This window comes from Eleginops maclovinus, chromosome 10 (genome assembly GCF_036324505.1).
Source record: "Eleginops maclovinus isolate JMC-PN-2008 ecotype Puerto Natales chromosome 10, JC_Emac_rtc_rv5, whole genome shotgun sequence".
In the NCBI taxonomy this organism is placed as follows: Eukaryota; Metazoa; Chordata; class Actinopteri; order Perciformes; family Eleginopidae; genus Eleginops; species Eleginops maclovinus.
Window position 1 is genome coordinate 1,886,513 of NC_086358.1, and position 22,625 is coordinate 1,909,137.

At 42.8% G+C, this 22,625-nt stretch overlaps 1 protein-coding gene across 2 annotated transcripts in view; it reads right to left on the reverse strand.

The window, feature by feature from the left end:
• Positions 1–5,413: 5,413 nt before the first annotated feature.
• Positions 5,414–22,625, reverse strand: part of spata20 (spermatogenesis associated 20) — a 32,349-nt gene continuing 15,137 nt past the window's right edge. Inside the window, exons 14-16 of one of the 2 annotated variants that reach the window (XM_063892651.1) lie at positions 20,542–20,741; positions 18,173–18,253; positions 5,414–6,653 (exon numbers count right to left, since the gene is read on the reverse strand). In XM_063892651.1, coding sequence (XP_063748721.1) covers positions 6,459–6,653; positions 18,173–18,253; positions 20,542–20,741 — 476 coding nt within the window. In that variant the 3' untranslated portion in view covers positions 5,414–6,458. Of the gene's footprint in view, positions 6,654–18,172; positions 18,254–20,541; positions 20,742–22,625 lie in introns of those variants that run through there. The other variant, XR_010166566.1, reaches the window with a different exon arrangement.

The window sequence follows — 22,625 nt, forward strand, 5'->3', positions numbered from 1 at the left end:
GATTTTAAAATTCCACACAAATAGCATTTAATTTAATAACCTATATTAAGTGTTATTATCTCACTTCACTGCTTCTGTTTCTCCTCAAATCCCTTTGATTTCCTTGTTTTGAGAGTTTTTGCAGTGCAGGTTGAGTTGCGTAACTTCTCCTCTAGGCATGATGCAAACCTGTGACGGCCGGTGGGAGGGAAGAGGAAGTTGGGCGAAGGGAACGACCAGATTTAATGAGGACTTCCTTCTGCCTTCATCTAACTAGGTTAACATGATGAACTAGTCGCCTTGCTCCCCCTCAGCCTCCATCGCTCTAGTTACCTCCTAATCCACCGCACAAACCAGACCTGGCAACATGATGAATCTGCAGCAAGATGAGGAGGAAGAGGGTGCTGATTCCTTTCTTCCTCACCTTCATCAGCAGCCGTGCATCTGCTCTTACTGCAGAAAGTGAGTTTTTATAGATTTGTCTATCTCTCTTAAATATCACTTCGTAATGCTTTTCTTTCGCAATTTTTTGGGTTTTCCCTTTCCTGTAGTGTGTAAAATAGGTTTTAGTGCATGTAAATGGTCTGCAAAGGCTAAAATGCATGTGATCCCAACAGAAACCTCCCTTCCGCTCCAAGGTGACATCACTATATGTTACATTTGCGCTTCTATTGGCTAACGCTCCAACACATTGATAGGCTAAGGGGCGGGACATCTCACTAACCGGCCAGCTAACCAATCAGAGCAGACTGGGCTCTGGTTTCAGACAGAGGGTGAAAATAGGAGCTGCAGCACAGGCAGTATGAGAAACATAAAGAGCTTTCTGAGCATGGAGACATGTCAGAGGAGAAATAAGAAGACTTCAACTCTCCAAAAGCACAGAGCTGTCTTTGATATTTCTAAGACTGATGCAGTGTTTTCATGTCACCTGCTGTGAGGATAACTCTATTACCTCTCCACCTCCACCTCCCCCCTGGACGTCTGCTCGACAGCGTCTGGCTGGATTCACCCCGCCGCTCATGACTGCTTCTGACACGCTGCTGCAGCCGATAAAGTCTGAGCCGTGATCCGACACGGCTGCTGTCAGGTAGATACAGATGTACAGGATCAAAGCCACACAGAGGCAGAGGTTACAGTGGTGCAGGAATGAGTCCCTTACACCTGGGAATGAGTTAGCAATTCTGTGGAGCACACAACATTCTGAAAACCTTTTTAGACGATGAGGTGTCACTGAGTCCGACGCTCATTTTTATTCCAGTGGTCTCACGTCTCTTGGCTCGGGCTGATTTTGGATCCTCTCCAAAAACATAAAGCCGTCCTCTGAAACAAAGAGGCGTCCTCGACCTCTGAGTATCAACACCGCAATCATAGCATATCAACAGCTTCATTTACATGAGTGTGTGTGTGCGTGTGTGCCTGCGTGCATCCCTGCGTGCGTGCGTGTGTGTGTGTGTGCGTGTGTGTGTGTGTGTGTGTGCGTGCATCCCTGCGTGCGTGTGTGTGTGACAGAACAAGTATCTCTCCACCAGAGCTTGTCTGATAACTCCAAGAAACTCCGGGGTGGAAAAATCAATACTCTGCTCATCAACCCGGGCTGGAAGCTTGGTGATTAAACCCAGGCGACTCACACACACACATACACACACACACACACACACACACACAGTACGATATACAGCTGACATATTAAATGCATTCCCATTTTACACTGTCGTAAAGCTTTATTAACGAGAGACAAACTTTTCAAAGCTCAGAGAAATTTCCCAAAAAAAAGTCATTTTGCAGTTTGGGGAAAAAAGAGTAGAAGAAGAGTCCCCCCCCCTCCTCAATCCAAAGTAAACAAATCTCTGTTCTCAGCCCCCTGTGGCCTCATTATCAGACTGACTGAAACACAGCAGCCATGTCACACACACACACACACACACACACACACACACACACACACACACACACACACACACACACACACACACACACACACACACACACACACACACACACACACACACACACACACACACACACACACAGCCAACTGAGTCCTATCCAAATCGGACGGTAGGACATCACACATACATTCACAACCTGCCAATATTCCTCTGGATAAAGAGGTTGTGATGCACTTGACGGCCAAAATCCACACATGTAGTTTTCTGTATGTAGAAATGGGCTCTTACTGATTCTGGAAACGGCGAATTATCCGAGCAAAACAGAAAATAATCACACAAGTATGAGATATATGTGCAAATCATATTCACTAATTGAGTTGGATTTAAGGGTTTTGCAGACAGGATCCCAGCAGAATGCAACCCAGCTTCTAGAAGCTATTAGCTTCAGTGCCTTTATTTGAAGTTGACTGTAAATATGTGTTTAGTGGTGTTAATCAGAAACAGCTACAGTGCCAGGCCTGATTCAATGGACTCAAAGGGGTTTGATTCTGCTTTTTTCAGCTTGATATTAGTATGTATTGCCTCTAAGATGCTGCAGAGTTTTGAGAAGGAGACACGAGGAGACCCAACCTGGTGGAGGATTATAGGGTGAGACACCGGGGGGAGGGAAGAATGTGGAGGAATTTGGGAAAAGGAGCTCCAACAAAGTGACAAAATGTGACATGTGAAGAAAGTGGAGAAACTGGAGCAGAGTGATCGCTCTTCATCCTCCTCCTCCTCCTCCTCCTCATCCTGTGTTCCTCTGCCCTTCCTCTCTTGGCAATTTCTTCCAGGGAAGCAGCCGTCTGCCAAAAGATGACTACCCTCGTTCTTCAGGCGACAAAGGACTCGCCAGATCTGAGAGGATGGGAGGGAGAGGGGGGGGTCGGCGGAGTGAAGTATGAAGATGGCTGAGAGAGAAGGAAGAGAGGAGGGGAGGTAAAAAACAAAGTGAAGTAGTGCAGATAGGTGTTCTCCCAGATCTTTAGAGGACAGGATGGTGATGCACCTCTCGAACGGGGGAGGGAATCGGCCTAAAGGATCTGCAAAATCACGACCATTCCTAAAGTACTTTTGGATTTTCTGCATCTTTGACACCGTGCAAAATACTATGAGAGCTTCCAGGAGTCAGGTGATGGGGTCTGAAGTTCCAAAAAGTACATTTGTAGGGAAGAATGTGGAAGATGTGAAACCACTAATGCTACGTGACTTAAGATACTCAAAACTTGTACTTATTTTAACAAACCTTGATCGTAAACCACCACTTTTACTCCACTACATTTATTAGTTGCTAGGCAGATTAGGATGAATGATGGTAAATATAATCTCCCTTAAATCAGACTGTAGTTCACCTGCAGTAAATCCAGCAGCTACCCTGCAGTATACAAAGCCATTCAAACTAGCTGCACCTTTACCAGCTCTGAGAACACTTTAATGATCAATCATTATAAAACATATCAGAGATATTATTCTGAAATGGACCAATCAGACAATGACTACTTTTACTGTCGCTGCTTTAAGTACATTTAGAGGAGAGTACTTTCTACTTTCACTGGAGGAACATTTAGAATACTTTCACTGTGACAGAGTATTCCTACACTCTGGTACTTCTACTTTACTCAAGTACAAGACCTGAGTACTTCTACTTTACTCAAGTACAAGATCTGAGTACTTCTACTTTACTCAAGTACAAGATCTGAATACTTCTACTTTACTCAAGTACAAGACCTGAGTACTTCTACTTTATTCAAGAACAAGACCTGAGTACTTCTACTTTACTCAAGAACAAGATCTGAGTACTTCTACTTTACTCAAGTACAAGACCTGAGTACTTCTACTTTACTCAAGTACAAGACCTGAGTACTTCTACTTTACTCAAGTACAAGATCTGAGTACTTCTACTTTACTCAAGTACAAGACCTGAGTACTTCTACTTTACTCAAGTACAAGACCTGAGTACTTCTACTTTACTGAAGTACAAGATCTGAGTACTTCTACTTTACTCAAGTACAAGATCTGAGTACTTCTACTTTACTCAAGTACAAGACCTGAGTACTTCTACTTTACTCAAGTACAAGACCTGAGTACTTCTACTTTACTCAAGTACAAGATCTGAGTACTTCTACTTTACTCAAGTACAAGACCTGAGTACTTCTACTTTACTCAAGTACAAGACCTGAGTACTTCTACTTTACTCAAGTACAAGATCTGAGTACTTCTACTTTACTCAAGTACAAGATCTGAGTACTTCTACTTTACTCAAGAACAAGACCTGAGTACTTCTACTTTACTCAAGTACAAGATCTGAGTACTTTTACGTTTACTCAAGTACAAGACCTGAGTACTTCTACTTTACTCAAGTACAAGATCTGAGTACTTATACTTTACTCAAGTACAAGATCTGAGTACTTATACTTTACTCAAGTACAAGATCTGAGTACTTCTACTTTACTCAAGTACAAGATCTGAGTACTTCTACTTTTACTCAAGAACAAGACCTGAGTACTTCTACTTTACTCAAGAACAATATCTGAGTACTTCTACTTTACTCAAGTACAAGACCTGAGTACTTCTACTTTACTCAAGAACAAGACCTGAGTACTTCTACTTTACTCAAGTACAAGACCTGAGTACTTCTACTTTACTCAAGTACAAGACCTGAGTACTTCTACTTTACTCAAGTACAAGACCTGAGTACTTCTACTTTACTGAAGTACAAGATCTGAGTACTTCTACTTTACTCAAGTACAAGATCTGAGTACTTCTACTTTACTCAAGTACAAGACCTGAGTACTTCTACTTTACTCAAGTACAAGACCTGAGTACTTCTACTTTACTCAAGTACAAGATCTGAGTACTTCTACTTTACTCAAGTACAAGACCTGAGTACTTCTACTTTACTCAAGTACAAGACCTGAGTACTTCTACTTTACTCAAGTACAAGATCTGAGTACTTCTACTTTACTCAAGTACAAGATCTGAGTACTTCTACTTTTACTCAAGTACAAGATCTGAGTACTTCTACTTTACTCAAGAACAAGACCTGAGTACTTCTACTTTACTCAAGTACAAGATCTGAGTACTTTTACGTTTACTCAAGTACAAGATCTGAGTACTTATACTTTACTCAAGTACAAGATCTGAGTACTTATACTTTACTCAAGTACAAGATCTGAGTACTTCTACTTTACTCAAGTACAAGATCTGAGTACTTCTACTTTTACTCAAGAACAAGACCTGAGTACTTCTACTTTACTCAAGAACAATATCTGAGTACTTCTACTTTACTCAAGTACAAGACCTGAGTACTTCTACTTTACTCAAGAACAAGACCTGAGTACTTCTACTTTACTCAAGTACAAGACCTGAGTACTTCTACTTTACTCAAGTACAAGACCTGAGTACTTCTACTTTACTCAAGTACAAGACCTGAGTACTTCTACTTTACTCAAGTACAAGATCTGAGTACTTCTTTTATCTTATAAGGTGTGAGTGTGTGAGTTGTTTTGTGACGAGCAACGAGAGGCCTCAGACGATACGCGTGAAGCTAAAAATATCACCCGGAGCTGCACCCTGCGAGACAAACTCCCTCGCCTCCCTCATCATCAGCCGTCCATCTGTCTCCCACACACACACACACACACACACAGTTTACATTACCTTCATGCAGCGGGAAGGAACGAGGGGAATAACAGAGGGGTTTTCTCTCGCTCTGTCTGATGAATATTTATAGCACAAAGGCAGACTGCGGGGACACACACACTCGCAGCGTTTTCCCATCTCACAGTGCTGCAAGAAAAAACCCATCGTCTGAAAAGGACACACACATATCTCTCTGAACTGCATCTGAAGCCACTTCTGTTTAGAGACAGCGATAAACAGAGGAAGCATCATCTCTTATAAAGGGGAATATCTTTTATTATGCAGGGTTGCATGCTGTTATTGTTGTTGTTGTTGTTGTGGAAGATAAAGGAGAGTCCTCTCACGTTGAATCGGAGATACCGGGGGTTTGGGAGCAGATGGTAGAGCGGCTCCTCCACTGTGACGTTACTACAAATGGAATCAAATGCACGATAAACTTCTGAAAGTCATGCACATAAATACAGACAGAGCAGCGTTTAGTGTCTACACACACACACACACACACACACACACAGACACCACTGTCACACAGGGGGAGTGGTTCCTCCTTTGCACGTCCAATTCATCAGAGTGTCTATTAAGAGTCTTTAGTTTCCTTACGTGCTAACAGCTAAGATTCGATGAGAGCTGCCACTGCTGCATGTTTATTTTTAAAGGACATTTAAATACCTGAAGTTCAGTCTCTGAAAGCCTGCTAAAAGAAACTGGAGTTGATTTGAGAGGTAATGCCTAGCTGGTGATGCTAACAAAGGATAGGACAGGAGCCCCCGGTCACATTATGGTACTGAAGCTGTTGGCTTACATCCGGGTCAGGGTTAAAATGTGTCATCCCTGCACCCCTCTATAAATCTGATATAAGCTAAGCCAGGGCTATGAAGACTGCAGTCCTCTTGTTGAATCTCAGAATCATCATTCGGCCTGTATCTCCGTGTTGCCGTCCAGCAGCAGCCTGCGGAGTTCCTGTGGGTCGGTGACGGGGGGGGAGCAGGTGAAGTTCTGGCAGACGAAGGCTGTGGCGACCCCACCCTGCTGCGACATGGAGGAGAGGTGGGGAAGACGCTGGCACAGGTAGCTGTCGTCATCGCCGTCAACGAGCATCAAAACCTGCAGGAGAGAGGAAGAGGGGGACAGGAGGAGGGAGGGGAACGGGTCAGTTTAATGTGAGGGGTTTTTGTGTGCATGTAAATGGGCTGCAGAGGCTAAAATCCCTGTATAATCAATATGTTACACCAGCGCTTCTACTGTCCTCTTTAAGACTTCGCCTAGTGTGCTGCAGACTCTCCACCACATCGTTTGGATCATGATGTTTCCGGTGCGACTCCTCCCAGGTACCAGGTGGGTAAAAAGGGACCTGGCCAGGCTCCTGCCTCCCTCCCTGAATCCAGCCTTGGCCCTCAGACAGCCTCCCCCATTAGAGCAGACCGCCCTCCTCTGCCAGCGCTCAGCGGCGCCGTCATGCAGAACTGTTTGCATCCCCTCCATCCTGTCTCAATGAGACCCCATCCTCTCATCTAACGGCCCCCGGGAGCTGCACTCTGATATTCAGACGCTCATTCGTGCCGCTAGCCATCTGCACCTCCACAGCCAAGAAACTAACCCCACCGCGACTCCTGCTGCTATTACTAAATGTGAAGCCTGGTAAATAAAATGAGGAAGTGATGCTGCATCTTATATCTGCAGAGCCTAAATAACCTGGAACCATCCTATAGATTTATTTTTACCCCAAAAAATAATGAGGACTTTATGATCTCTGAGAATATTCATGATGTTTCGCTGTTCTTTTGTTTCAAGGTGAGAAAAGTTTAAAAATAAGGTGTGAAATACTTCCTCCTCCATTTGTTTCTGCTTCATAGTTAATACACTGAAAGATGATTATAGTTTTTGAATTGTTTCTCAAAATGTTACTTTTTTTTAACGTAGAATTTAAAAAATCCTCAGAATTAGATTTTTTTTATCAGTTTGACTTTTTTCTCAGAATTAAAGAAAGACAAACACACACACACGAGAAGACTGGCAAGCAGTGTGAGGAAACGTGATCATAGAGGTGTGACCGTTGGCATGGAGACAGGAGGAGGATTCCCCCCGCTAAAATCCGAAGCATCTTCCCTCTCCGCCCGACTTAACGCCTGTCAGCTTCACAAACTCCCTCTCAGGAACCTGAGCACATCCAACAGAAAGGCCACGCTTTGTCACAACAACACCATCTTCACACTGCCCTGAGGACAGTGTGTGTGTGTGTGTGTGTGTGTGTGTGTGTGTGTGTGTGTGTGTGTGTGTGTGTGTGTGTGTGTGTGTGTGTGTGTGTGTGTGTGTGTGTGTGTGTGTGTGGGAGTGATGGAGAAAGAGAGCAACAGAGAGGGACAGATAATGTGTGAATGTGTACGCAAGAACTGTGAATGTGATGAAGCGAAAGCCAAGTGTGTGGTCTGCAAAATGTGTGTGTGTGTGTGTGTGTGTTGCAGTAGACAGCACAGTTGGCTACACATGAGAGCATAGTCAAACTCCCACAGGGTTAATCCCTTCATACATTGGGCATCCATGAAACAAACACACATATAAACATAAACACACACACACACACTCTCACACACACACACACACACACACACACACACACACACACACACACACACACACACACACACACACACACACACACACACACACACACACACACACACACACACACACACACACACACACATTTTAAAAAGTTTTTTCTGCCTCTTCCTGTACTATATGATGTGTTCTACCCGTGATGTTTGTGTATTTCTGAATTGTGCAGCGAACAATAAACAAACAGAGTGCTCAAAGCCAGCCAAAACACACAATGTACACACACACTGAAACACACACTCTGGAGAGCCGCCACCTCCGCCACACCTGAGGAAGAGCGATGACGGCAGCCGCAAATAGAGTGCAGCCGAGCGCAAGGAGATTTACTTCCTCCATCCCTGTCACTCTCACACACACACCCACCCACACACACAGTCACAAAGGTTCCTGCTCAGTCATCACAACAACCAGGCATCTGGACCTGCCGCCTCAGGACACACACACACACACACACACACACACACACACACACACACACTTGAGTGAGGTGTGTGTTCTGTCCTGTGTCGCACTGAGCTTCAGGTCCAGCTGCTGACAGTCTCTACAGGACGATCTCCACTAAATCAGCAGCCTGTCCTGCATCAGCCCTCACACACACTCTCACACACACACTCTCACACACAGTCCATCAGACCGTGTTGCATTTAAGATGAAAGGGAATTTGCGGCGCTCTTGAAGGTGACTTATGAGTGGACGGGAGATATTTTAAGTACATGTCTTCAGGTGGCCCAGGAGTAAAGCGATGTGTCTGCAGGAATGATTATAAACACAGGTGATATTTTGCCGGCAGCACGTTGGATTCTTTGTATAAACTGAGCTGGAAATACCCTTTGTAGAAGTTGATAACATAGATAGTTTTCTGTCATATTTCCTTATCTGTTTTCCCAGCAGGCATTTCATTTCTCATCTCAAAAAGGTATTCACTTCTTGGAAATGTGTCCAGGTTTTTATCTGTGTGAGGTGTTTACACCATAGTGCAGGGCTGCAGAGGATTTTAGAGCATATGGTAACATGTATCTGCATCCAGATAATCAAGTATAGTTAAAATATCATTCAGCTGAACCTTCCTCACTCACTGAGCTGATACTGTATTTTCATTTAAAGACCGATTATCCAAAAATGATCTAAAACAAATGGTCTGTCATTAAATGTCAAAATCTATGTTAATGACTAATGGTGCATTTAAACCAGACACATTATGTTAGGACATAATACAAAATATTAGGATTAACTAAAAAATAATAACAAATAATAAGAAACATATATTACGCAATCAGAAACTGAACCTTAATCAAAGACATCATAAAATAATATTGATTTTAATTAATCAATTTTCGCTATTACTTTGGCAACCCCGTCTGTAATTCATAAGTACATTTTCTTCCTGGCATATCTCTCAGCTCCTAAACTTTCAGTTATTCTTCCTCCCACTGACGAGGAAGCAACACATGTTACTGTATGTTACGGTAGCATGAAGTGAGACGTGGGTTAGTGCACAGTGCTCTTCCACATATGTGACTCCTCTGATGTTGCTGATGGAAATACTGTCACAAAAAATCCTGTCCCCGTTCTCTGTGATGTGTTGGAGAGAAAGCTGAACTTTCTATTTGATTTCCTCTCTGATTCTGCCCTGCTGTGTGACAGGAGCTTATGAAACACCTCTCATGGAGTCTAGCAGTCTTTCATGTCACACACACACACACACACACACGGATACATCTATCAATCTAAAAGTAACCCTAACTTTCTGGTAAACCATCCCTAACAATTAAAAATGTTTAACACAATGGGTAAACTCAGCACGGATTACTGCCACTACATCCTGATGATATCACAGGACAACACTCACAGTCGTTAGAGATAAAGACCGAGCGACAGAGCGAGGAGCACACGTGGGCCTCCGCTCCTGCACGTCTCGATGCATGTGCACACAAACATCTTATCTGTGCAGCACGGGATTTATTTACCCAGCTGAGATATGGATAAGCATAAAGCATGAAGCACAACGGCCGCGACAAGATACAACACAGAGAGGATTATATGTCCTACAACACACCACTACAGCTGTCCACACACACATACACACACACACACACACACACACACACACACACACACACACACACACACACACACATTCTGTAGCTCAATGGGTGGAGCAGTACACGGTGGAATTAAAAGTCACTCAATGGAGTTTTTTTTAAGATATGTTAGACTTATGATTTATGATGCTTCAATGTTTTGTTCAGCAAATCTTGTATAATAGTTTAAACTTCAAAGCACTATCTAGAAGCTAACGCTAGCCTTTAAAGGAACTACAGCACGGTCACATGACTTCACATCACCACCGCTAAGCTAAAGGAGGCTAATGTTGGGCTATAAAGGAACTACAGCACGGTCACATGACTTCACGTCACCACCGCTAAGCTAAAGGCAGCTAATGTTGGGCTATAAAGGAACTACAGCACGGTCACATGACTTCAGGTCACCACCGCTAAGCTAAAGGTGGCTAATGTTGGGCTATAAAGGAACTACAGCACGGTCACATGACTTCACGTCACCACCGCTAAGCTAAAGGTGGCTAATGTTGGGCTATAAAGGAACTACAGCACGGTCACATGACTTCACGTCACCACCGCTAAGCTAAAGGCGGCTAATGTTGGGCTATAAAGGAACTACAGCACAGTCACATGACTTCACCTCTCCACCGCTAAGCTAAAGGTGGCTAATGTTGGGCTATAAAGGAACTACAGCACGGTCACATGACTTCACGTCACCACCGCTAAGCTAAAGGCGGCTAATGTTGGGCTATAAAGGAACTACAGCACGGTCACAAGACTTCACGTCACCACCGCTAAGTTAAAGGTGGCTAATGTTGGGCTATAAAGGAACTACAGCACGGTCACATGACTTCACGTCACCACCGCTAAGCTAAAGGCGGCTAATGTTGGGCTATAAAGGAACTACAGCACAGTCACATGACTTCACCTCTCCACCGCTAAGCTAAAGGTGGCTAATGTTGGGCTATAAAGGAACTACAGCACGGTCACATGACTTCACGTCACCACCGCTAAGCTAAAGGCGGCTAATGTTGGGCTATAAAGGAACTACAGCACGGTCACATGACTTCACCTCTCCACCGCTAAGCTAAAGGTGGCTAATGTTGGGCTATAAAGGAACTACAGCACGGTCACATGACTTCACGTCACCACCGCTAAGCTAAAGGTGGCTAACGTTGGTCATAGAATAAAAAATCTCTTCAGCTTGTGTTAACCACAGACCTGTTTTCAGGCTGACAACCAAAAACACAGCCAGAAAACCATTGAGGTCCAGACCAGAGGACATAATAATAAACTATTTGAAGACAACACCTGTAGGGACATTCTCCTCCTGAAGATTAATTTAGTGATCAAACAAATCAGATTAACCCCTGCTAAAAATAAAAAACTAAAGCCCTAAAGGAGCAGCAGAAAAACTAACACAATCAGACAACAGATAAGATTAATTGGAACAAAACCAATTAAGAGTCTTGGAGAATGGGAATGCTTAATAGGAGATAAAGAATAAAGGGTATTATGGAGTCAAAGGGTGAATCACGTAAGGGTGGGAAAACATGGAGGGATGTTAAAGGAGATAAATGTAGAAGCTGGAGAAAAGGGGGTCGGGCTCCACGTTGCATTAGGTAGCTACTAACGGAGAACAGGTCTAATTTAAATCCAATTACACTGCGTCTGTTTCCACCACTCAAGGCCGGCGTGCTCTAATCGCACAGATCCCAACACACACACACACACACACACACACACACACACACACACACACACACACACACACACACACACACACACACACACACACACACACACACACACACACACACACACACACACACACACACACACACACACACACACACACACACACACACACACACACATCTTCCACCTCATTTATTTACTATTTTAATTCACAACAAGCGTTTTCTTCTCGATGCTCCTGCTGGTTTTATTTTTACGTGTTGGAGTCAATTACGGCTCTCTGATTGTAATTGCTGCAATAAATTGTGGTTAATTTTTCTATTACACAGAAATATGGTTTGATTAGAGTCAGGGCGAGGTTTGTTGATTGCAGCGGCTCTGAAAGTGTGAGATGAGGGGAATTTTAATTAGCTTAATTTTCATTATACTGAGGTCTTCAAAAATGAAGGAAGCATTAGTAGCAGCAATGAGAGGGCACTAGGTACTGAGTTAATCAAATGTACATTTTAAAAAATATTTATTTGTAATTATGGGTGTGTAAATAAATATATGCTAAAGAATAAGATATAAAGAAACATAAATACTTCATAAAATATAATAACAGAAATAAAAAATAATCATAAAAAAAGGATGAAAGCTTATTAAAAAAACAAAACCATAAATTCTTTTCTAATCAAATAAAAAACACCATCAATTTTAATCTATGTAAATTAAAACATAAATGCTCAAGAAATGAATTCAAAAAGTTATAAAAACAAAGAGAGAACAATGGTAGGGAAATCCTTGGATTCCATATAACGCCCACCCTAAGTAGACAGGTTTCCCATTCCTTCCTGCATCTCTTTACTTCTTCATCTCTCCTGATCATGTTCCCGAGACAGGAGGACAGAGTGTTGTAAATAAGAGGAGGAGGAGGAGGAGGAGGAGGAGGAGGGAGGGGCTCGGTCTTTAAGAGGAGAAACTGTCCTTTTAGAAAGCACATGTAGAGGGAAAAGCCTCTGAATCCCTAACAAGACCTCAAAGACACGGAGGAGAGTTTAGGGAGAGGGCAAGCAGAGCGAGGAGGAAGACGAGGAGACACAGTGAGGAAGAGGAGGAGGATTAGAGTCTCACAGTCCTCCCTCAGTGACCTCTGACCTCTGAGCTGTCTTGCTACACCTATCCCCTCTGTCACAATCCCTCATCAAAGCCTGTGTGTGTGTGTGTGTGTGTGTGTGTGTGTGTGTGTGTGTGTGTGTGTGTGTGTGTGTCGTGGTGGGTTGTCAGCATTGATTCAGCTGTGTAAATGACCTGCTAAGCCCGGTAACCAGACACAGAGCACAGGGGGTGATTGACAGCTGTGGGAAAGTCCCAGATGGCTCCTGGAGGATGGAGTGTTTCCCATCCTGTAGAGGGAAATTCAGTCAGATATCCTCCTGGTTTTTTATCTGGCATTGTGCTCCTCAACGGGTTTTATAAAGCCTCAAATCAATGTCTCTGCTAGCTGGATTTTACTGCACTTAGACCAGAAGTTAGCATCCCAAGGGTTTCCTCCACAACAAGCCAATACAGGAAATAATCTCTGCTGCAAACACGTTCATGCAATGTCTTTCTCGTTGTAAATGCAATCTCCAGGAGTAAAAAGCTACCTGAAGGCTATAAAGTGGGATATTTATGTGGATTGATCTGTATTATCATCTGGACTGGAAGGGAAGGAGTTGCATTAGGACAGAAAAGGTGTTAAAAAAACATACGTAGGGATTTGTTTTCAAATTAAAGGCGATACGCAAAAAATAAAAAATAAAAGATATGCTTTTATTTTGAAATCATAACGTACATTGGGATTTTCAAAATAAAAGGGGGCAATCCCAACGCATGCTTTTCATCACAAAAGTGCAGCTCGTCATAACGAGTCCAGTAACAGAAATGTCCAAATGATTATTATAAACTACATATTCAGTCATTAAATCCATACTATATAAAAAGCCAGACGGAGAAACTCATTGAATTATTCAGCAGTCATAACAACTTATACATTTGTAGTCACCAGTCAGACGAGAGAAGCTGCTTTTTCTATGTCTGAAAGCAAGGACCTATTGATGCAAAGATGAATAGGTATTAGACTGTTATTGTTGAAGCTCTACAGGTGCAGAAACATTGACTCAAAAATAAACATTTATTTAAGAAACAAATGTTCTGCACCTTTACCACCTCCTCTCCTTTCTTGTTTCATCAATAATGTGTATGTGTGTGTGTGTGTGTGTGTGTGTGTGTGTGTGTGTGTGTGTGTGTGTGTGTGTGTGTGTGTGTTTATAGCATCCACGTGTTGTCCGGTTTTTATATGCTTGCATATTGATATGTGTGTGTGTTGCATCTGTTGCTATAAACTTGAAGACGCTCTGTATCAGAAAAGTGTGTGTTTGTGTATCGCAGCTGCTGCAGGATATATTCCTCTGCGAGGGACGCATCTCATCCCCAAGAAACTGTGTGTGTGTGTGTGGGTGTGAAAGTGTGTGAAAGTGTGTGAAAGTGTGTGTGTGTCTGAGTTAGCTGGGCCAAGAGAGTTGCTAGTGCCACTAATGGCCGGCTGTTCCCACAACATCTGGGGAGACACACACACACACACACACACACACACACACACACTTCTCCGTCTCATTACTCCCTCCCCATCTTCCCCTCCATCTCACTCGGAGGCTCAATGAAGGCTCATTAGAACAAAATGTGGATCTGCCATGTCACTCTGGAAAATTTGTCCTAGAGTGCCTTTTTCTGCGGACATGGAAACACACACACACACACACACACACACACACACACACACACACACACACACACACACAGACACACACACACACACACATACACACACACACTTCCTCTACGCATTCTAAGAGAATTTTGTGCAGGAATACAAATCTCAGCCTAAACAGAACCCACTGCGCCCTGCTGGTGTGATCAGTGGGATGGTCTCCCTCTAAGTGGGTATCTCTCTTCCTCATTTAGCTTGTTATCGGTCCCAGTGGTGCACACCAGTGTCTTTCTCCGGTCACCATCGTCTCCCTTCTCATCCGTCACCGTGTAATGCTTTTAAAACTCCATCCCTCCCGTCCTCAGCTCCATTATTGCTCTAGCCGTTAAGCAGGCAAAACCCCCCCCATCAGGACGCAGCTTATTAAACATGACATACGATTTGAGGTGTGGTTATTTTACCAGGGTTTTGGTTTGTTTGGTTCAGTCTAACAGTTTTTCACATAATCATTTTAGCTTTCAGAGTTACAAAAATGTCTTTAACTCACCATTGTACCCAGCTGTACCCTCCCTGTGCTTCAAATTAAATGACAGTGGTACATTAATCCCATTTTACTCAGAGTGTTTGGATGAGTTCACTAAATGATCACACACATCTGAGGAGGTGGCTTAAAAAAAAAGGGCATGACGTTGACAGCATCTACTCCTAAAGCTACTCCCCCATCAGGTGACCCCATGTGATTAACGTGACAGAAACAAGGCGCAGCATGTGTCTGGTTCTGGGTGGGATAGTGCACAACATACACCCCCAAAATACCCCCCCCCCCTCGCCCTGCAATAATGGATCGATCCAGATAACTGCTGCATCTTAGTCTCTGCAGGACCTGATGCTGCAACACTCATCTATATTTCATCAGGGCCCTGTTGAATGTGTGTGTGTGTGTGTGTGTGTGTGTGTGTGTGTGTGTGTGTGTGTGTGTGTGTGTGTGTGTGTGTGTGTGTGTGTGTATACAATCACTGCTTTAATTTACTGATCTAATTTTGTTTTCGAGCTGCTTCAATAAACAGAACATCGAGTTGTTTAAGAGACTTGCTGTGTGTGTGTGTGTGTGTGTGTGTGTGTGTGTGTGTGTGTGTGTGTGTAAAGCTACTTGACTGATGCATGAAACTTAATTTAACCATTCTGCAAAGAGAGAAGAAAGAACATAGAACTAATTTAAACATCAGGGATTCAACGGTCCATAAAGGACAACATCTCAAACACACTCATCGTGTTTTACGTTTTGTAACGAGGTACAAGAAGTTGTTATAAATCTTTGCTACTAGAACATTTGAAGATAGAGACCCCCTTTTTAAAGGACAGTCTTACAATCTGCATTAAGGAAACTCTTCAAGTTGCTGAACTACAACCAAAACACATTTTGATTCATAAAATCTAAGTGTGCTGATGAATACAGGCTGAGAAAGTGCTTGTTATAGCTAGCTAAAAGCCAAAGACCTCTTGTAAATGATCAAATTTAACATACATACATAGTTTAATAAATGTAATCATGGCTCTTTAATCTGCAGGATGTCTTAAAGTAAAGTCTACGGTACATTTTGTACTCAAATAACATGGAAAGAATAGATCAGAATGATGGAAATAAGCTCATTTTCACTTTTTAGGCAAAGATTGAGACGATAAAGATGCTATTTTAATGACTGTTTCGTAAATATGAAGTTCTTAGCAGCAGATAATTAGCTTATTTTAGAGATTGGAAACAGGGAGACTCTTGATAGGTTCTGTATCAGGTTAGTTTGTTCTGGACAAAAACTGGTAAAAACAACATTTTGTGGCGTAGCGAGGGTCACCTGCAAAACTACTTCTTATTCAGGAGGCATGCTTCTAGTCTTTAAGCTAAAATAAGCTAACCTTTACCTTAAAGTCGGACCTGAGAGTGGATTTAATGTTTGGATCTAACTTGATTTAAGACACATTTATGTCATAAAATGTCGAGTCATTCCTTCAAACTGCTTGTTGACGCAGCTTGAAGCTTTGGCTGGTTTTATTGAATTTAATTCTGACTCGGACTGACAGCTGTCCAACTCATCACACACAGCCTGAGAGAGGCACACACACACACCGACACCCACACACACACACACACACACACACACACACACACATACACACACACACACACACACATTTCAACTGAGACCTGCAGGGGTGAGATTCAGAACCACACGGCCACTATAGGTTAGGACTAAAAGGGTCAAATAGTGTCTGAGAAAGAAGACACAACTGAAGCTCACACCATTATGAGAGTAGAGACAACGAGAGCAGTGGCGGTGCGTCAATAGTGGGCGCTTGGGCGCCGCCCACCCTGACTTTTTGAGTTAAAAAACGTTATATATACAACATAATTGAAATAAGAAATGTACCGTGTTTATGGGTTAAATGTGTATGGGAGACCACTGTCAAGAACCGCTAAAATGTGTCCGGACATAATATATTGCCATTCGCCTTTTCTGAGAATAGGCAGGTCGGCTACCGTCCGTGGGCGCCGATAACATGGGAGTCTATAGGAGAGCTTATACTTTTCTCAGTCATTTTAGCAAGGATAGCTTTTCATTGGGGGATGAAACTTAGATCTGTGGGCGCAAATCTTTGCCAACAGCCAATGGCATTGTTTCTTAGTTCAATGTGACATTCTTAGATACGCGATTGGACTATTTCGGCGAATCAGCATCGTTATCATTCCCTAACCACAAGCGTAAAGAGCAGCACCGTAGCTAGCTGAAACTTAGATTGAGTGAATATGGCGACATCGATGGCTGAGAACTCCGTGCAAGCTCTACTTAAAACACCGTTAAAACTAGTAGGGGAGAGAGATGGGGATGAAACAGAAAGAGGAGCGAAGAGGAAACATGAGGTGGAAAGGGGAGAAGAGGAGAGTCATGGGAAACAGAAAGAGAAAGGAAAGGAAACAAGAAGAGGAGATAAAAAAAGAAGAGAACCAGAGAAGAAACAAGGACATGAGAGGAGAATGCAAGGAAACGAGAGTAGAAAAGAGGAAACAAGAAGAGATGGCGAGTCAGGGGAAACAAAAAAAGAAAGAAAGGAAAGAAAAGGAACAAGGAGATGAAAGGCAACAAGGAGAGGAGAGGAAACAAGGAGAGGAGAAGAAAAGGGGAAAGAAGGGAAAAGAAAAATGAAAGGAAACAAGGAAAGAAAAAACAAAGATGGAAAGGCGGAGGAGAGGGGAGAAAAGGAAATGAAACAAGGAAACGATAAGGCAGAAAGGAAAGGGAAGGGAAGAGACTGAAAGGAAAGGAGAGGCAACGAGAGAATACGAGGATAGGAGAGGAATCAAGGAGAGGAGAGGAGCAGTATCTCCTGACCTTTAGAGCAGCTCTTAAAGCAGCCGTCACCTCGGGCTCTGTTCTGACTCTGAGGGTCAAAGGTCAGCGTGAAGCTATGGCCACTTCAACAGAATAGAGGTCCTAGTGTTGGGAGTAAACCACTGAGGGTCTCACCTTGTGTGGGAGGAAGAGGGAGTGGACCGCCGAGAGGAGGCCGAGGGTGTCCGGAGCTTCCCTCTGTCCACAGATCACAATCTGAAACAACACACATAAAGACAGTGAGGAGGGGGAGGATGTGGAGGAGGGGGAGATAACGAGATGAAGTGCGAGTGGAGAGGTGAGGCTCGACAGGTGGAGGTCAGTCTGGATTTGTAGCGCTAACAAGCGAGGCAGGTGTTTGCTCTGGGACTTCCTCAGCCCTCCTCACCCCTGCAGCTCGTTACCCTCACCCTGCAGCCTCCCTCCTCCCCCTCAGGTCATGTGTTAGCGACAGAAGGCTAACTATCCTCCTCTTCTCTGGTCGTTTGATTGTGCAACACAGGCTTAAAGTTCTCAGAGGAGGGGGGGGGGGACTCCTGCTGTGGTAAGCTAACTGAGCGGTTATATAACGGAGGCTCAAATAAACCATTACATGCATCATGGCTGGTAAATAAGTGGGGAAAAGATTTGGGATTAAGTGATAAACGTATGATAAACCATGGTGTTTCAACTGGGGTAAAAATAACCATCTTTACATGTGGAGGTCTATCCAAACACTCGTCCATCATCCTGGGCTTTACCTTCTAAAAGTCACTCAAAGAGACAGGAAAAGACTCAAAATGTCCTTAAACTGACTAAGAACTACTAGAAAACATACAACCATATAGCAAAGAGTCTAAAACAACACAGAGATGCAAAAAAATAGACTCACGATGACTTTGACAAAGGGCAAACAACTGCTAACAGACTCAAACTGACAAACACAAAGAGACCAAATCAAAATGTAGAAACGGTCTTCCTTAACCGATAGATGCATCAGTGGGTAAAAAGGACCCGGTGAGGGGTTTTTCTCAAGTATCTTCGTTTACATTTTTTCTTCATTTCATATTCCAGGTATTCCCCAAAAACATCTTTTTGATATCATGCCATTCAAATTGTTAAGCTACATTTTAAGAAGTTGTAGTTTTTGTATTACTACCCCAAGTTCCGTAAGTCGGTCAAATCTCGACTTTTTTAAAATTCCGACTATTTTTCAAATTCAGATGGTGGAGGGCTTTTCAGGAGAGGGTTAGTTGATGCGGTGGGAGACGGGAAGTCAGTGAAGTTCTTTGAGGACCAGTGATGTGGTGCCATGACAAACTGACTAAAAAAGACACGAAAGCCAAAACTAAAAGCTGCAACGGAACAAAAGACTACCTTTTAAGAAAGAACTGTAACTACCCTAATGAAATATAAAAAAACAAACAACTTCTTCTTATTATTTTAATGCATTATACTTCTGTTCTCAGGAGGAGGGGACCAGGTACACACTATAAAGGAATAAAGGAAGCAAGAAACCAAAAAGGGAGGATGTCACCTTAATGTTGAGTTTACTTTCAATAGAATCTCTGTTCAGGCTCCAGTTTTGACGGTTGTTTGACATCTTTGAGATGAAATTCATTATTTGATTTATCCGAAATGTTTTTATTATCATCACTGGAAAAAGTTGGAGTTGCAGCGATGACTTATGAATCATACTCTGTGTGAATGTCCCACAGTCTGCTCTGCTGCTCCGTGTCTCCTCTCTCTGCACCGATGCTTTTTAATTTCTCTGCATGTTTTCAGATGATAGCGGCGAGTCAGCGGAGCCAAGATGCTCTTTGTTTCTGCAGAATCTCACTCTGCCTTTTGTTTCGGCTTGTTGGTAATTTAAATGTCTATTGTGCTCGCAAATGTTGTCAGGCTGCAGAAACCCTCCTGCTTTCAGACATGAAAATGAGTTTCTAACAGGGAAGTAAACATTAGAGGGGGGGGGGGCAGAGTGAAGCCTGAACTAGCATCAAGAATCACAATGTTTTATTTATCCTGAGGGTAAATAAGGTTCTGTAAAAGTTAAATACAATAAATTAATAAAACATTAAATACATTTAATCAGAATCCATGTCTTTTTTAAATTAAATAAAATGTATATTTAACTAATTAAACTAAAATTATGCAAAAATAAAAAAATAATACTAATATTGAAAAAGAATTCAAGTGAAAATGAGCAAAAAAATAAAACACATTATGAAGAAATGTGCACGCAACAATTATTACTACAATAAATATGTAAAAATGTGTACATTAAAATGCAAACAGTGGTGTATTAGTATAAATAAGATAATAATAAAGGGAATAGTAATTAAACCAGATAAACACGAACGTTATACGTGCACCTTTGAACAATGACACAGGTGTTGATGGTATCGCACGGTGTAAGCTGCTGACTGGGGAGTTATCAGTGAGTGTATTGCTTCAGAGTGTGTGTGTGTGAGTGAGTGTTAGGCTAACCTGTCTGAGTGTGTGTGTGAGTGTGTGAGGCTGACCTGTTTCAGTGTGTAGTGATGGGCCATCAGAGCCTGCACCATCTCGGGCAGAGCGATGGGGACTCTGGAGAGCCGGTCGGAGAACGCCGCCAGCAGCTGTTCGGACCGCTGCAGCCAATCCTGTCGCCCCGTATACTGAGACAGACGCAGCAGGTTGGACGCCGACACCGAGTTAGCACTGGGCTCCGCTCCGTCCTGATCTGAGAGACACACATAGCATTCACAGTTACCACTACAACATGACCCAGTTAAACCATTGCTCTTCAGTTGCAGGAATGAGTCCTAAAACCAGTCCTCCAGCTTTCATCATCCCACTGTGTTGTGCTGCACATCATATTATTAATAGCTGTCCTTCCCCCAGTGGGTTCGTCCCCCCCCCCCCCCAGTTAAGAGGTCGCTCCTCATCTCTTATCAGCGTCCAACGAGAGCCTGGAGGTGATCTTCTCATGACCCCTGACCTGCCCCGCCTGCAAGTGTGTGTGTGTGTGTGTGAGAAAAAGAGACTTGAACAGGTAGCTGCCACAAGCTGCTTTTAAGTGCATTTCTTTGGTATTTTTAGGTCACAAAATAGCAACGACAACCCCACACACACACACACACACACACACACACACTCTCTTTTGTACACTGAACACAGTATATTTTTTATGACAGGCATGGATCCAGAGTCCCGTATAGATGCACGTGAGACGCCATGTGTGGCTGAACTGCAGGAATAATTTGATTGTATACCGCAGCATGTTGCCTGAGCCCTGTGGCAAGGAAGCTTTCACACACACACACACACACACACACACACACACACACTCACACATATATACTGTAAATACACACTGGGAGCGAGTGTGTCTGCTCTCCAGGCTTCACAGCGCTCCTCTCTTAAAGAAATCCATTGAAAGAGGTCACATATAGTCCCATAAAGCAAAGATAGAACAATCTGCAGACACACACCATGGAGCTGTGTGTTCAAAGTAAAGAAGGTCAAAAAAATGTGGGAAAATATATAATTACACACGTTCAATTGTTAACGAGAAAAAGATTACCAAGATTTCCGAACAAATAGCGGAAAAACCCACTAAATTGTCCCTCCTGGCTTTCCGTACAGTCATTAAATATTTCTAAATCTGTGTATTTCTGCTTCTTGTATTGTGTTTTACTTCAGTTGTTGTACATCACATCATCTCATATCAGGGTAAAATGAATCTGCAAATGCTCTGGTTCAAAAGGAGACCAAACATGTCTATGGATGTCAAACATGGCAATAAATACAAGACTTCCAGAAACACCTTTTTTTTAGGAGTTTTTAATCTACTACCAGAGGAGTGATGATGAGTCAGCTTTTAATAATGAGAATAATAATACATTTTATTTCTACAGCACACACACACTTGCTTCACAACGCTAACTCAAAAGCTATCTCAGAAACATATTTAATAAAATAGATTCAAAAGACATCAAGAGAAAAGCTAAAAAGGTTTAAATATAAAAAAGGACAGTCACTAAAATGCAAACTGAAGAATTTAAGATATGAAATGCCAATAAAATAGGGTTTTAAATATTGAGAATGACCAGGAATACAATATACAGTCAGGAATGTAAACACACTTATAAATATAGAAGGCCAATTAGCATAAAAACAGCTGTTTGGACACCGGTCTACACAGAGGGGGAATATACAGACTCATTTCACCTGAGTATTTATGCTACTAGGTCAGTGTGTAGAGGCTGTAAAGTGAGAGTGTGTGTGTGTGTGTGTGTGTGTGTGTGTGTGTGTGTGTGTGATCTGTCTTCAGTGACAGGCCATGCTGATGGGACAGCGTTCACACCGTAGCATCACTAATGGGCTTCAGACCAACACAGCGCCGCCGTAATGGCAGCGTCAATACTGAGACCAAGAACCACTCACACATCAGGTCCCATATAAACACACACACACACACACACACACACACACACACACACACACACACACACACACACACACACACACACACACACACACACACACACACACACACACACACACACACACACACACACACACACCATCTTCAATCTGTCAGCAGTTCTTAACAAGAATCACT